The sequence below is a fragment of the Schistocerca nitens genome, chromosome 10 (assembly GCF_023898315.1).
Source record: "Schistocerca nitens isolate TAMUIC-IGC-003100 chromosome 10, iqSchNite1.1, whole genome shotgun sequence".
NCBI lineage: Eukaryota > Metazoa > Arthropoda > Insecta > Orthoptera > Acrididae > Schistocerca > Schistocerca nitens.
Window position 1 is genome coordinate 72,156,020 of NC_064623.1, and position 14,630 is coordinate 72,170,649.

The window sequence follows — 14,630 nt, forward strand, 5'->3', positions numbered from 1 at the left end:
CTTATGACGAATCTGACAAGTCCATCAGTGATTGTTATGGACAATGCGCCGTATCATTCCGTTGTTCACGATAAGGCACCAACCTTGGCAACAAAAAAAGACGATATCATTCAGTGGTTGAAACGGCGAAAAGTAGATTTCAGTGAAGATGTAAGGAAGGCGGAACTGCTCGAAATTGTGGCACAAAAGAAACCCCAATTTCCAACATATGTAATTGACGAGACTGCTAAAAGGCACGGGCATGAAATCGTTCGGCTTCCTCCATACCACTGTCACTTGAATGCAATTGAAGGAGTGTGGGCGCAGATAAAAAATTACATTGCTGCAAACAATAAAAAATTCACGATCTCTGAAGTGGAAACTCTCCTTCCAGCAGCTATCAATAAAGTGACAAGCGAGACGTGGGCTAAAATTGTAAACAGCACTGCAAGTGCCATCAGAGAGGCGGCCAAAACCGAAGGGGTTGTGGAAGAATGCATCGAAAATTTAATTATACATCTGGGAGAGAGCAGTGATAGTTGGAGTAGTGCTGAGGAAGACAATGTCAAATCAGATTCTGACAGTGATGTGAGTGGCGTTTTTCCATTACAGTAACTACAACGTATTCAGGAATGTAAGGAGGGAGTTTGCTATCGATCTACAACCAGATCATCATATTGTGAGTACTTTCTTCAGATTATAACTCTTAATACACTGACCAATTATTCTGTAGCTTGTAGTGGAACAAATTAATAATGCTAATACTTAACAATAGAAACCAAAACTGCTAATGTTCAACAACTTGCGAAAATAGTTTTCATTTCAGTTGTGAAGTTTAACAAATAACTTTATTATGTTTCAGCATCTTAGATACTTGTACTAAATAGCTCTTATCAGTTTTCGAGTTAATATATTTCAAGCATCAACTTTAAATAAATTCACGCGTACCAATACGACTTGTATTTTGTCTCGCTTTTATTTCTGCTGCTAGAGAATGCGTGTAGCAGACAGGGCACCGCGTGCTGTGAGCCACGTTCGGCAACAGCGCCGTCTGCCCGCCGGAACTGTCAGTACCAATCACTCGTCTCACGGACTATAGAGATCTGAAATGCTAGTGTACATTTCTTTTGACCTCAATCTACACACCATCTACTGTTTGTGATCCTTGTCAATCAACCATCGCCTATAACCCAGTTGATATATCACCAAACCTCTGACATGGCATCGAGACAGAATGCTATACAAAAAAATACTGGAGAAATATCTAGCAGTGGCATGAGGGAGTTGCAAATACCTGTTTCATATCACCTTCCTTAGCCGAATCACTTTCTAAATTCGGTAATTTTATTACGAGGTTGCATTGTCAGTGATGTGTAACCGTACTGTTGGTCTGATAATTACATACACTCCGGCGATCACCGTCTATATTCAGTGTCACGGTATTTGTCTGGACAAAGCACTTCGTTCAGAAGTAATGCCATTCCTCGATTTATAAGGCTGGTAAAGCTTTTAACATGGATACTTGTGTGCACCTGTAGAACCAAGACCGCTTGTGATAGTAATATGGACGTGTTTTTTAACATCTGCCGGTTTGTAGGACGATTAAGTTTCTCTTTCCAAGACACAGTGGTAGCACTAGCAAGAAAAACTAATGAGACACGCCCATCCATCGCTGATTTTTGGTCAGTATTATTTCGTATCGCCATCAGTCAGTTATTGGTGGAGTATTATACTTAGTAGTAGGGGGCGTGTGATAGGTTCGCCTTGAGCTACTGGCTTATAAAGAATGTGTGTGTGTGTGTGTTCCGACATGTGCAATGTGACTGCGACATATTCAAAGTGATTCAAAGTTATTGACTATGTCCAGTCGTAAGGAAGGTATGGAGTTGATGTGGAATACTGTGGAATACTGTGATCTCAAGTCATAAGAATGGTACCGATATTTCTAGTTCCAGAGGCACAGCCGTTAACAGGGTGTATTTCCGACATGTCGCTCATTGTTGAATGTCGTCCAAATGAGACAGTGATCGTAATATTTAATTGTAAGTACAGTGATAAAATATATATGTGGCTGGTTTCCTAGGATGATTGTGTCTGCGCTGGTGGGCTGTGGCGGGAATGATTCACATTTCTGGATAACGGCAGGAGCTGTCCAAATGGAGAGGCCTGTTGGGATGCAGGAATGTAGCTGACTCAACCGTGACTTGCTCCAGACGGTTGAACAGCGCACTAATACTTAGTATCTGTTTTATAGCTTTCATGATCGTGTGCAAATTTGAGACGATTCAATATGGACGTGTGTTTATACAGGACCATTATTCCCTACCATGTAAATTGTCTGGTTCACTGCTTCTACACATTTCAGGCCTTTATTTAATTGAGGGGACATCAAGCGGGGTGTGTACATCTAGCAGGTGAAAGACGGGAGGACAAGTTTGCTGGTTCTCTAGACATGAGAAACACCTTAGTTGATTTTGTAAATTATAAGAATAATTTGGAACCTGTTACATCACCAACTTTGGTATTTGCAAATGGAAATATCAATTTCCTCTATTTTTTTCGAGTTCTCATGTACAGGTCTTTGCAGACTGGATAAGTTTCTAATTACTCAGTGGTTTTTAGAGAAATAATTTCCAGTCTATATCTTCGGAATTATACTGTGTGAGCAATACTGCTATGCAAGCGATACTGCTGTGTGCTTGATATAGAGAAGTATCGTGTAAATGGTATGATATTCTGGCAAACCATGTGAAACTGCATATGTTCTTGTAATCCCAGAGTCTGGAGAGGCGTGTAGAAAGAAAGCAAGCAAGCAAGCATGTCGGGGCCAGAAACAGTAACGTCTTTGTTCCAAGAGGAAACCAGTCTCACTTTGTACAACAGCTCTGAGAGTCAATTTGGTCTGCTGAGGGCGCCTTGGTCATGCCTTGTGAGTGGCTGACTTGTGACCATAGGCTGCACTGGATGACTGCCTGACCTCAAGGGGAATATGTAGTGCTGCAAGAAGTATACCTACAGTGCATGTGGTTATTCTGTCTGTCTTCGTGATATCTGTACGAGTGTCTGGCGGTCGATAGCTATATGCATGATGCAAAAGTGGCGATTTTGTATGGCACAGGATACGAATTGTGTGTTTACTACATTGATATGGTACGTGGAGACCGGTTTCAGGCTGAAATATTCAAGCTTCCATCCTCAGTGGCAGAGCAGTATAATTGAGTAAGAATCTTTCCATATCTGACGATGTGTAGACCACTTTTGCAGGGTTTAACTGTCAGTGGAATATGGCGATGTGTACAAAATATTTTTGCAGCTGAAAGTCTCGTATGCAGAAAGAATAAGGCGGACAGTGCTTCCACACCGGCAGCATCAGTAATTTGGTGGGTAAATTCAGTAAGAGCCAATCATAATGCTCCATTCATTCACAAGACAACCTTTGTGCCATGGTGTAGGAGCCTCCTCTACATGTCGGTGAGAACATCTGAGTTTCAGATATGTTTGTTGAAAGCAGGACTTAACGATTTCCAGGAAGGGTAACATGTGATGGATGGGATGCCACGTTAGGACCATCAGGAGGAATGCATTCAGCTATTTTCGTAAACAGGACAAGAATTTCCATGCGGAAAAGCTGAGACATCACGGAAGCTCCTACAAAAGTGGGTGTTAACTATTTATGTGATACTTAACAGTTTCCAACTTGGCTCTTATTTACATAGCTATGTGACATCAGTATAACATTGACAACCTTATAGATGCACCCGTGATGGTGAGTCATGACGTGAACATTTCATGGCATTGCGTTAGCCAAGCTGGGCGCATAAATGCGTGCACAGCCAGACTCAGCTCGCACGTCCCATTAGGATCACTTGGAACAATGCACCCTGTGCTATTCTGGGAAGCATTGGAACTGATTTCTATAGCGCGTCGTGTAATATCAGTATAACACTGAGAACCTTTTAGCTGCGTCTGCGAGGATGAATCACTCGACAATTAGGTCTTCACTGGACCGCAGGTAGAGAGGCAACACGCCAGAAATGGTAAATATGTGCATGTCCCGAGGGTGACTTGGCTCTTATTTACATAGACATGTGATGTAAGTATAACACTCAAAGAATTCTAACTGTGTACCTGAAAATAGATGCGACTTTCACCTGCTGGCTATAGGTGACAGTGGCCTGAGAGCACTGGCTCGCACCCCTGTGTTTGTCTGTGTGCATTGGAGCCTCTGATACATTGCAGCTGACTATAGTTCGAAAGCGTTTTTTTACGTGCAATGAGTGTTTGTGCACTACATTATTTTTGGCTGTTTAAGCATTGTGACCATGTTGGCAGACCGTTATATATGCATTATTTTGACAATTTCAGGCGTAGTAGACGTGTCTGTTGCATTATTTTGTGAACAGGTCTGTAGGCTGTGTACTGCATTATTTGGACAGTTTAGAATTAGTGAGCGTGTCTCCAGAGCGTTTACATGCATTATTTAGACAATTTACGAGTAGTTTTCGTGTCTGCACATCTGTGTACTGCATCATTTCGGTGATTTACAAGTAGGTTGCAGGTCTGTAGACTATCTAGTGTGACCCCAAGTACATCAGAGTGAGTGTTTCATATTGGTGTAATAAAGGTACTACATCAAATCCGTCGCTTATTAAATTGTTCCAAAATAAATAAAGTACACTCATTCCTCTCTCTAGCAGCTCAGAACAGGCTGAGTCCTTTTCCCAACACTTTTCCTCCAGGCCACCATGGGACAACAGTCAGGTCAGTTAGACTCCGGACCTCATGGTGAACACACTGGATGGAGCTACTGACTCAAATTGTTTAAATAAACACTGCATGTAAAATAAAGACTTATGTCCACCTATCCTGCAGCCCAGCACAGGTTGAGTCCTTTCCCCACCAATTTCTAGGAAGGGGTAGCGGTCGAATGACTTAGGTTAGCTTAGGTAGTCCAAGTGACCTATTTTCCTGCCATTTTCTTAGGTTATTGGAGGTAGCTCAAGTGACCTTTTTTCTACATAAATTTGAACTTCCTGCCATTTTCTGGGGGAGGGGAGGGTGTGGGATTAGGTTAGTGGAGTGACCTATCTTCCTGCCAAAATTTGAACTTCCCCACCATGACGTTATGTTAATGTTGCCGCATCTATCACTGCCGCCTTGGATCTGCCATCTTGGATAAATATGGCACCAATTCAGAGAGGGGCGACATCTCTTTGTCCCACTACTCTCGTATTTTCGACAGAGATGCCCACAGCTGCGGCTTCATTTGATGGTCGGAAAACATACGGCTGAAATATTTGTGGTCAGAAACACCTCAACGATGTCACCAGTTGCAAAGCTGACGACACCTGCCTGAAGCTGTCTTCACACGAGTGGAAGCAGCTAACGTTTACGTGGCCACGGATAGGAAAATTCCACGTCATGAGAGACAGCGCTGTTGGCACACGGGACGAGCTGAGTCTGCCCTCTCGGCACTCTCTGGTGACAGTTTTCGGCTTTATTTGCCTCACAAACCGTACAGTTTGTTTACGAAAACAGACACACGTGAAATTCCAACTTTGCCTTTATTACAACACACCTTTCCTACATACCTTCTCCATACACTAACCACACTGTTCCCTCTCTACTACAGATTAATAAAAACTTCAATATCCATAAACATGTTATAAGGCAGGAAGGGGAGTACCATTTCGGTTCAGTAAAGACATGAGCTTATGAATGTTCACAAAATCGAACATACTCGCTCCTCACAGGCACGGCCTTATACGAGGGGGGACCCAAAAGAAACCGGACTCCGAGGGCGCTGCCACTCATAGACGTAGTGCAGGGTTCTCACGCTAGATGGTGTTAGTAGAGACCTTCATGAAACAGCTGTGCAGACGGCGTCAGTGTAGAGCTGAACGTGCAAGTGTGGTATTGTGTTTCTCTGACTGTTGGCGGGTTACCTCTGCGAAGTCGTTATGGCAACTTTAAAAGAACAAAGACGGTGTGTGAAATTTTGTTTCCTGCTTAAAAAAACTGCAACGGAGACACACCAAATGCTTCAGGAAGCTTTCCAGGAGGACGCTATGGGCCGCACACAGGTTTTCGAGTAGTTTGGGCACTTCTGGGCGCCCTTCAACGTCGCGAAATGAGGAGAACATTGAAAAGGTCTGCCAAAAGATCAACGAGGATCGTCGCCAAACGATTGACCAAATTTCAGCAGAGACGGGAATCAGTTGGAGCTCATGCCAGCCGATTTTGAGTGAGGATTTGCACATGAGACGTGTTGCTGCTAAATTTTTTCCGCGCCTTCTCACACAGGAGCAAAAAACAATCAGCATGAATGTGTTTCAGGACTTGAAAACAGAGATCCAAACTTCTTGAACAAAGTCATTACAGGGGATGAGAGTTGGTGTTACAGGTATGACCCAGAAACCAAGCAAGCGTCAAGCCAGTGGAGGACTCCCAACTCTCCCAGACCAAAAAAAGCGAGGCAAGTGAGGTCAAATGTGAAGACGATGATCACTGTCTTTTTTGATGTTCGTGGAATTGTGCAGCGGGAATTCGTACCCCCTGGCCAGACTGTTAACCAGCACTTTTACTTGGATGTTTTAAGGCGTCTGTGGGAGGATGTGAGGAGGAAACGCCCGTAACTTTGGCGATCAGGTGACTGGTTTTTGCATCACGACAACGCTCCAGCACACACGGCCTTACGAGTGACCCACTATTTGGCATCTCAGAGGTGGTCTGTCGTTCCCCACGCTCCATATTCGCCGGACCTAGCCCCGTGCGACTTTTTCCTATTTCCACGAGTGAAAAAAACGCTAAAAGGGGAGTGTTATGACGATGTGGAGGCGGTAAGAACAGCTTCACAAAGGGCACTGGACAGTATCAAACTTGAAGACTTCCAAACATGCTTCCAACAGTGGGAAAAGAGACTTGACAAGTGCATCGCCTGTAATGGAGAGTATTTTGAAGGTGACTGAAGTAATTTTGTAAAAAGGTTCATCAATAAATTTTTTATGACAACAATCCGGTTTCTTCTGAGTCCCCCCTCGTATTTACATAACATCAAATATTACAGAAATTATTTCTATTAATTTAATAAGAAAGTCCCATAACCTTTTAGAAGACGTGGAAATGGGAAAAAAAGTGGGATGTGAACCGCTGCCGACTGAATCATTATGAACTATGCTACACTGAAGGTGTGCAATTAGTGGCCTTTTACATTGACGGAAAAAAAATCACGACACCAAGGAGGTGGTGGGCGACATAAACGAAAGTTGGTAGGCGCGTTTCTACATCTGAAAGATGAAGTCTTTTCCAGTTTCGTGCCATTCGCATACAAGTTGTGCTAGTAGTGCCACAATGGAGATGCATGTCAAGTTTGCTTTGAATGCACGCTGTAAAGGCTGTGCACATTGGTAACCTCTCAGACTGGATGTGCTGAGTTGACGTTAATCAAGAATACCTGTACGGTCACAAAGATGACATTATCAACAACTCACTGGGTTTGAGAGAGGTCATGTAATAGGTCTATGAGAAGGTGGGTGTTTCTTCTACAATACTGCAAAAGACATGACAGGAATGTAGCCACTGTACATGATTACTGGCACAGTTTGTGATATTATTGGATTTCAGACATTTTGCATATGAGAAAAGGACAGCCATCGAGCTGTAGTTTGTAATGATACTAAGCATGACAACACGAGAGTAAAGAAACGAAATCTGTTTATAACGTGCGCCTATACCAAGACGCGCGGCCAGTGTTTCAAAATACCTTTTAAAAAGGTATTTTTAAACACTATGACTCGCTGGGCGCAGATATTTAAAATCATCAGCGCTTGATAGCAAGAAGCTGCGAAACAGAAGAAAGAACAATTTATCATTTGTTAGGAAAATTCTAGAGTCTATATAGTTAGTTGTACTTCTGGTCGCCGATATGTTAACATGTACTTCATTACCTTTGATGTTTGGTTGCCGACTTGTTAAGACGTGTTGTGTAGCACTGCTACAAGTTATATTTCATTTAGTGTGAAAAACCACGTTATCATCAAGAAAGAAAACGCTTTTGTAAACCTTGTGACGATAAAAAATACTCACGCGCACGCCAGGACATCTAATTTTTACAAAATATCGCACATACAAAAGCAGCGATTGTTGGACTGCTCCATGTATGAGAAAAACATAAAAAAAGTAAGTTTTGTATTCATTGTAAATTTGTTAATGTTTGTATTTTAACGCCTTTGTTCTTTGAGAATATATTGATGCTTCACTGTACAGAAAATCTATGCTTATTCTTTTCTTTAAATTAACCACAAATAATGTTTATGTTTAAATGAACTTTATTACAGGTTCGCTCTTTATAGCGGTGTCTCGATTGTATTTGGGAGACCATTAATGTGTTCAGTTTCCGATCTGACAATTTTTTTTACAAAATTTCACTGTTTTGCATTTTTTTAAATATTAAAATAGGTCCCTTAGGTAATTTCATTGAAGAGTCTGATTACGTGAAAGCAATCCGGGTTAAGAGGTCATTTGAGAAACTATTTTCACGCAATCAATCTGTACGTCTCCTGAACACAATCGAGAACCGACGCATCGTCGATCATTCATTAATTTTTCTCTCTTTCCAAGTCGTACCAAAAAAAAAAAAAAAAAAAAAAAACGGCCAAGGAGAACTGCCGTGAGTACGCAATCTAGTGTTAAAAGGTTGCATTCTTTATATTGTCGGCAAACATTGCCATAAATTATCATCATCAATGTTATATTTGGTTAAATGTGAAAATCCAAAAAACCTTTTAACGCTAGAAGTTGCAAGAAAACCAGGCTCCAGATGGCCACATGGGACCACCGAGATGGAAGGCCATTGTGTTAGGCGTACACCTCTGGCCTATCGTACTGCATCTGCAGTAGCAATTTGAGCAGCAGTTGGCATAACAGTGACTCACTGAAGTGTTGCAAATCGGTTACTTCAAGGACAGCTCTTGAGTCAGACACCCTCTGGCGTGCTTTCCACAGATCCCAAACCACAGCCATCTGCGACTTCAGTGGTGTCAAAAAGGCACTCATTGGGGCAGGGTGGAGGTCTGTTGTGTTTTGTGATGAAAGCCGGTTCTGCCACGATGACATTATAGCCATGTGTTGGTTAGAAGGAGGCCAGCTGAGAGCCTGCAACCAATCTGTTTATGTGCAAGACACACTGTACCTACACCTGGAGTTATGGTCCTGGGTGCGATTTTGTATGACAGCAGGAGCAGTCTCGTGTGTATCCTATGCATCCTGACAGATGGTGATCCGACTTCTTGTGCTGCCGTTCACGAATAGCATTCCAGAGGTTATTTTCCAATAGGATAACGCTCGCTCACATACCGCTGGTGTAACCCAACATGCTGTACAGTGTGTCGACATGTTGCCTTGGCCCAGTTGATCACCAGATCTATCTAGAATCGAGCACATATGGGATATCATCGGACAACAGCTCTAGGACCATGCACGAACAGTATTAATTGCCCCTGTATTCACCAACCATGTACAACAGGTATGGAACACTATTCCACAGACAGACATCCAGCACCCGTACAACACAATGCATGCAGGTTTCAATGTTCGCATTCGACATGCTGGCAGTTACACCGATTATTATTGTACCAGTATTTCACATTTACATGGTTTATCTCACAGTTACAATAAGATGTGATCTCAAACACTTAATTATTTAAGTATGATGTACATAGGGTTCTTGCTTCTTATTGGTTCTACTTCGCATGGTGTGTTGCTGAAACGTTACAGAACTTACATTGTTCTTTATGTGAGAAAGTGGCTTCTGAACGTGAAACAGTAGGAAGTGACATCACAAAACTCGTAGAACGCCACGCAATGTTAGCTAATTCGTCACCTATGCCTTCAACAAGGAATCATATGCGAATTTGCGGGCACTGGAGCAGGTGGGACGGTGGGACGTGTTTCAAGAGCTAAATACCTTGTCTGTTCTCATTTTCTCAGTGCTATTTACTCTGTACAACGATTGCACCCAGCAGATGGCTGGGGAAGGACGTGTCTTTCTGCATATGAGTATTGTGGGGAATGAAAGGTCGGATGCATCAGCCAAGAAGGCGTGTCGTGATCCTTAGTGTTTTGAAGGTACCATCCCCCTGCATGCTATCACGTCGCTGTTGAGGTACGCAGTTATGCATCAAGGACGAGTGGCTGGAAATGACAGACAATAAGCTCAGTTTAGTTAAGCCCTCTATGCGACCTCAGTGTACCTCCTTTCAGCCACAAAGACAGATCAGTTCCTTCTTACTAGTCTTCGCATAAGTCACAATCCTTTAATGCACGGCTTCTTGCTCTGACGAGAGTATCCCCCAACATGTGGTGCTTGTGGCGTACCGATCATTGTGCGCCTCATTTTAATAGGTTATGTTTTATTTACGGGCCAGAGTGTGGCGGCAGATTTGCCAGCAGATCTGTCCTCTGTTTTAAATGAACACTCCGTCTACAAGCCACAAGTGGCCCATCGGGACCATCCGACCGCCGTGCCATCCGCAGTGGAGGATGCGGAAAGGAGGGGTGTGGGGTCAGCACACCACTCTCCCGGCCGTTATGATGGTATTCTTGACCGAAGCCGCTACTGTTCGGTCGAGTAGCTCCTCAATTGCCATCAAGAGGCTGAGTGCACCCCGATAAATGGCAACGGCACATGGCGTCCTGGATGGTGACCCATCCAAGTGCCGGCCACGCCCGACAGCGCTTCACTGCGGTGATCTCACGGGAACCAGTGTATCCACTGCGGCAAGGCCATTGCCTGTTTTAAATCACACTAAAATGAATGTGATTAGAGTTTTAAGGTTTTGTTATGTTGTATCCATAATTATAGAGAGATGTCCTTAATGTATTAATAGGATGACTGGCTCAATCATGTTTTTTGTAAGTGGGCAGCCAGCCCCATTCCCCTATGTTGCTCCTTTAGTCTTCTGTGGTTTTCCTCTGTTTTACTCCCAGGTATAGCACCTTTGGCCCTTCTCTGTTGTCTTAAGGTCTGTGAGAGATAATCATAGTGTGGGTCAATGCAAGTGAGGTGCGAGTGAGCGCTTGAGTGTAACTTTATAAGCTTGCGTCTCACTGTGTGACAACAATTTTAGTCATTTTACGCCAGTGCTGCCATTAGACATGTCTGTGTGGATGCTTGTGGTGTGACTCGAGTAGTGGCTTTCCCATCCCCCCCCCCCTCCCCCCAAGTACTTGCCACGCTGCATAAAAACAGCCCCCGTACACCCTTTAGAGAGTGCAAACTCGACAGCTTTCAGCTAATGAGGACAGCAGGGAAGGAGAGATTGGAATTTATTTGTGCAGACACAGGAGCAGCCCGACACTCACTAGCAGGGGACATGCTGCGGTGGCAGCTGCTGCAGCCCTTATCCCACCCTCGGTCCCGTGGATGATGGGGTGTCTGGTGGACAGCGGCGTGGAGTCCGTGTCTGTTAGCGTGTTGTTGTAGATGATGCGGTTGATCCAGCCCTTGTAGTAGCCCAGGTACATGAAGTAGTTGCACAGCACCTTCTCGCCGCACTCGCGGATCAGCTTCGGCCCCTTCGGAATCTTGTCTGAGTTGATCCCGTACAGCTGCCTGCACACACAAAATGCGAGACACTCAGGTTGTGATGCAATTTTCCTAACTGACTTACTAAACTTAGCTGTAGGAACACATGGTCGCGAACATACCGTTTCTGTGCTAAAGCCATGTAAAAATATGTTTGGTAAGTGGTTTGCAATAGGGTAGTCATGGTGGTGGGTGCTTACGTCAGATGCAATGGCTTCAATAAAGGGACACCTTGACTGACAGCAGGAATTACTGTATTGCTCCAAGGCATCGCCGCACCTCTGAATTTCAAGAGGCCATTCTGCGTCATTTTGAAGAGAAACCATCGAGTTCACAGTCAATTGCCTGTGCATTGGATGTCACTCCCAGCACGTTCTGGTAGGGTCTGGATGACCAACAACTACACCCATACCACCTCCAACACTTCACACCACCTCTGCCACTCACAGACATGTGAATGAGGCTCTAACCAGGCGAGAGAGGTAGGATAGACGTCAGGTGACATCAGCGACTCCGACATAACCACCCCCCTCCATGACTATCCTGTTATGAACCTATCTAGCACACATATTTTCAAATGGCTGAAGCACAGAAACAGTACATTTCTGAACATGGGTTCCTATTCAAAATATCATGCACCCACTTCCCTCTACAAGTCCTAGAAATCTGTAATTGGTATTTCTGAACACCCTATATATCCATGCAGTAAAGACACATTTAGGAAAAAGAAAATCTGTAAGACTCATTTACGTATACACGGTAATTCAATAGTCATGTCCCTTAGGACGAAGTCTGCAGGGGTGATTCAGTAGCCTTGGCCCATAGGACAAAGTCGTAATTAGTGGATCAACACTTGCTTCAGATGTCTTTCAATCTCACAAACAAAATGTTACACCGCCAGTCAGCGACGACCTGAAAAGTAACAGTACAATGGAAGCGCCATTCTCAGTCAGAAATTAGCATGCACCTCTACTGCACAAGGTTTTCGAACTGACTGCCATGCTGCAGACGACACATCCAAACATTGCGACTGACACTACTCAACACCAACTGAAATGTCACTGTCGGTATTCTTGTGCGGGCTCTGGTGTATTCTCCCGCATATCAATTAATGTTCTTTCTGTGTTGGTGTACACTGTGGATCTGAGGTGCCCCAAAAGGCAAACGTCCAATGGCGTTGGTCTGGCGACCTAAGAAGATCCCAATTCGTGAGTCGGCGGGCGTTTCGCCCAATGTGTGGAGGTGCCCAGTCGTGTTGGAAGAAAAACTTTTAACCTCCGTTCCAGAGGCAGACCATCCAAATCGGGTACTGACGTTTCAAATGGTTCAAATGGCTCTAAGCACTATGGTACTTAACATCTGAGCTCATCAGTCCCCTAGACTTAGAACTACGTAAGCCTAACTAACCTAAGGACATCACATACATCCATGCCCGAGGCAGGATTCGAACCTGCGACCGTAGCAGCCGCGTGGTTCCGGACTGAAGCGCCTAGAACCGCTCGGCCACAGCAGCCAGCTACTGACGTTCCCTTGAGCCGATGTCTACACTGTGCAACATTGAGCATGCAGTTATAACATATGGGACCAATGAGGACATTCCCATGTATGACACACCACACATTTAGGGTTGGTGTGAGTGTATGCTTTGACAGTGAGATTTGGATTCTCATTTGCCCAAAAGACGGTGTTATGTCTATTAACTGTTCTGTTCAAATAGAAACAAGCTTCATCACTGAAGATAATGTCAGAGTGGACATTTCATTGGTGTGAGCATCTTTCTCGCAAGCGTTAACAGAATTGGACCTGCCTGGCAGTATCATTACTGTTGAGTTCATGCACAAAGTGGATTCGATAGGGATGGAAATAATTACAGGACGGTATCCTGGACATGGAGGCATGGCTGATGCCGTGTTCCTGTGCCACCTTCCTTGTTCACCATGTTGGACTTACTCTCACCTTAGCTAGTACAGCTGCTGATTGAGTATGTCGTGTTGCTAAGTGTGATAATCCAGAATGAATTTTGTCATTAACATTGCCAATAGACAATGATGGTATGGGGTGCCATTGGTTACACGTCTCGGTCACCTCTTGTTCGCATTGACGGCACTTTGAACAGTGGACGTTACATTCCAGATGTGTTACGACCAGTGGCTCCACCCTTCATTCGATGCCTGCAAAACCGTACATTTCAGCAGGATAATGCACGACCGCATGTTGCAGGTCCTGTACGGGCCTTTCTGGATACAGAAAATGTTCGACTGCTGCCCTGGCCAATACACTCTCCAGATCTCTCACCAATTGAAAACGTCTGGTCAATGGTGGCTGAGCAACTGGCTAGTCACAATACGCCAGTCACTACTCTTGATGAACTGTAGTATCATGTTGAACCTGCATGGGCAGCTGTACCTGTACCCGCCATCCAAGCTCTGTTTGACTCAATGCCCAGGCGTATCAAGGTCGTTATTATGACCAGAGGTGGTTGTTCTGGATACTGATTTCTCAGGATATATGCACCCAAATTGCGTGAAAATGTAATCACATGTCAGTTCTAGTATAATATGTTTGTCCAATGAATACCCGTTTATCAACTGCATTTCTTATTGGTGTAGCAATTTTAATGGCCAGAGTATACACATATAAAACACAACACAGTGCAATCAGAAGAAGATGGTAATAACGCTGTCTACATTCATCATAATCAGGAAAGATTGCATAGAGCGTTTCTCATAGACAAACTGCATTAAATCTCGGTCATTTATGAGAATGGTGCATCACGCCTCAAGTAAAAGGTTCTATAGGAAGTAACGTGGACAGATGAGATGAACACCTGGTGGAGTAACTCTGAAATGCTCCATCAGATTGGTTACAAAACAGATGCCTGTATCGCTTCTTTGTGTAAACTATTTTTGAATATAGTATCAAAGCATGATATCCTGCCATTACTGACTAATCCATGACAACTTCACTCTTCCGCAACATGTACACATTCAGCTAAAAAACAGCACTTATGTGTTCCAACTTTAGGAGTCGTAACAAGGAAAAGACGTCATGATCAACAATATCTAAT

The 14,630-nt window shown here is 43.9% G+C and overlaps 1 protein-coding gene and 1 pseudogene across 1 annotated transcript in view; both read right to left on the reverse strand.

The window, feature by feature from the left end:
- Window positions 1-14,630, reverse strand: part of LOC126210544 (uncharacterized) — a 157,893-nt gene that overhangs the window by 90,559 nt on the left and 52,704 nt on the right. The window contains exon 2 of the mRNA XM_049939798.1: window positions 11,341-11,590. Coding sequence (XP_049795755.1) covers window positions 11,341-11,590 — 250 coding nt within the window. The remainder of the gene's footprint in view (window positions 1-11,340; window positions 11,591-14,630) is intronic.
- Window positions 10,652-10,769, reverse strand: LOC126210931 (5S ribosomal RNA; annotated as a pseudogene).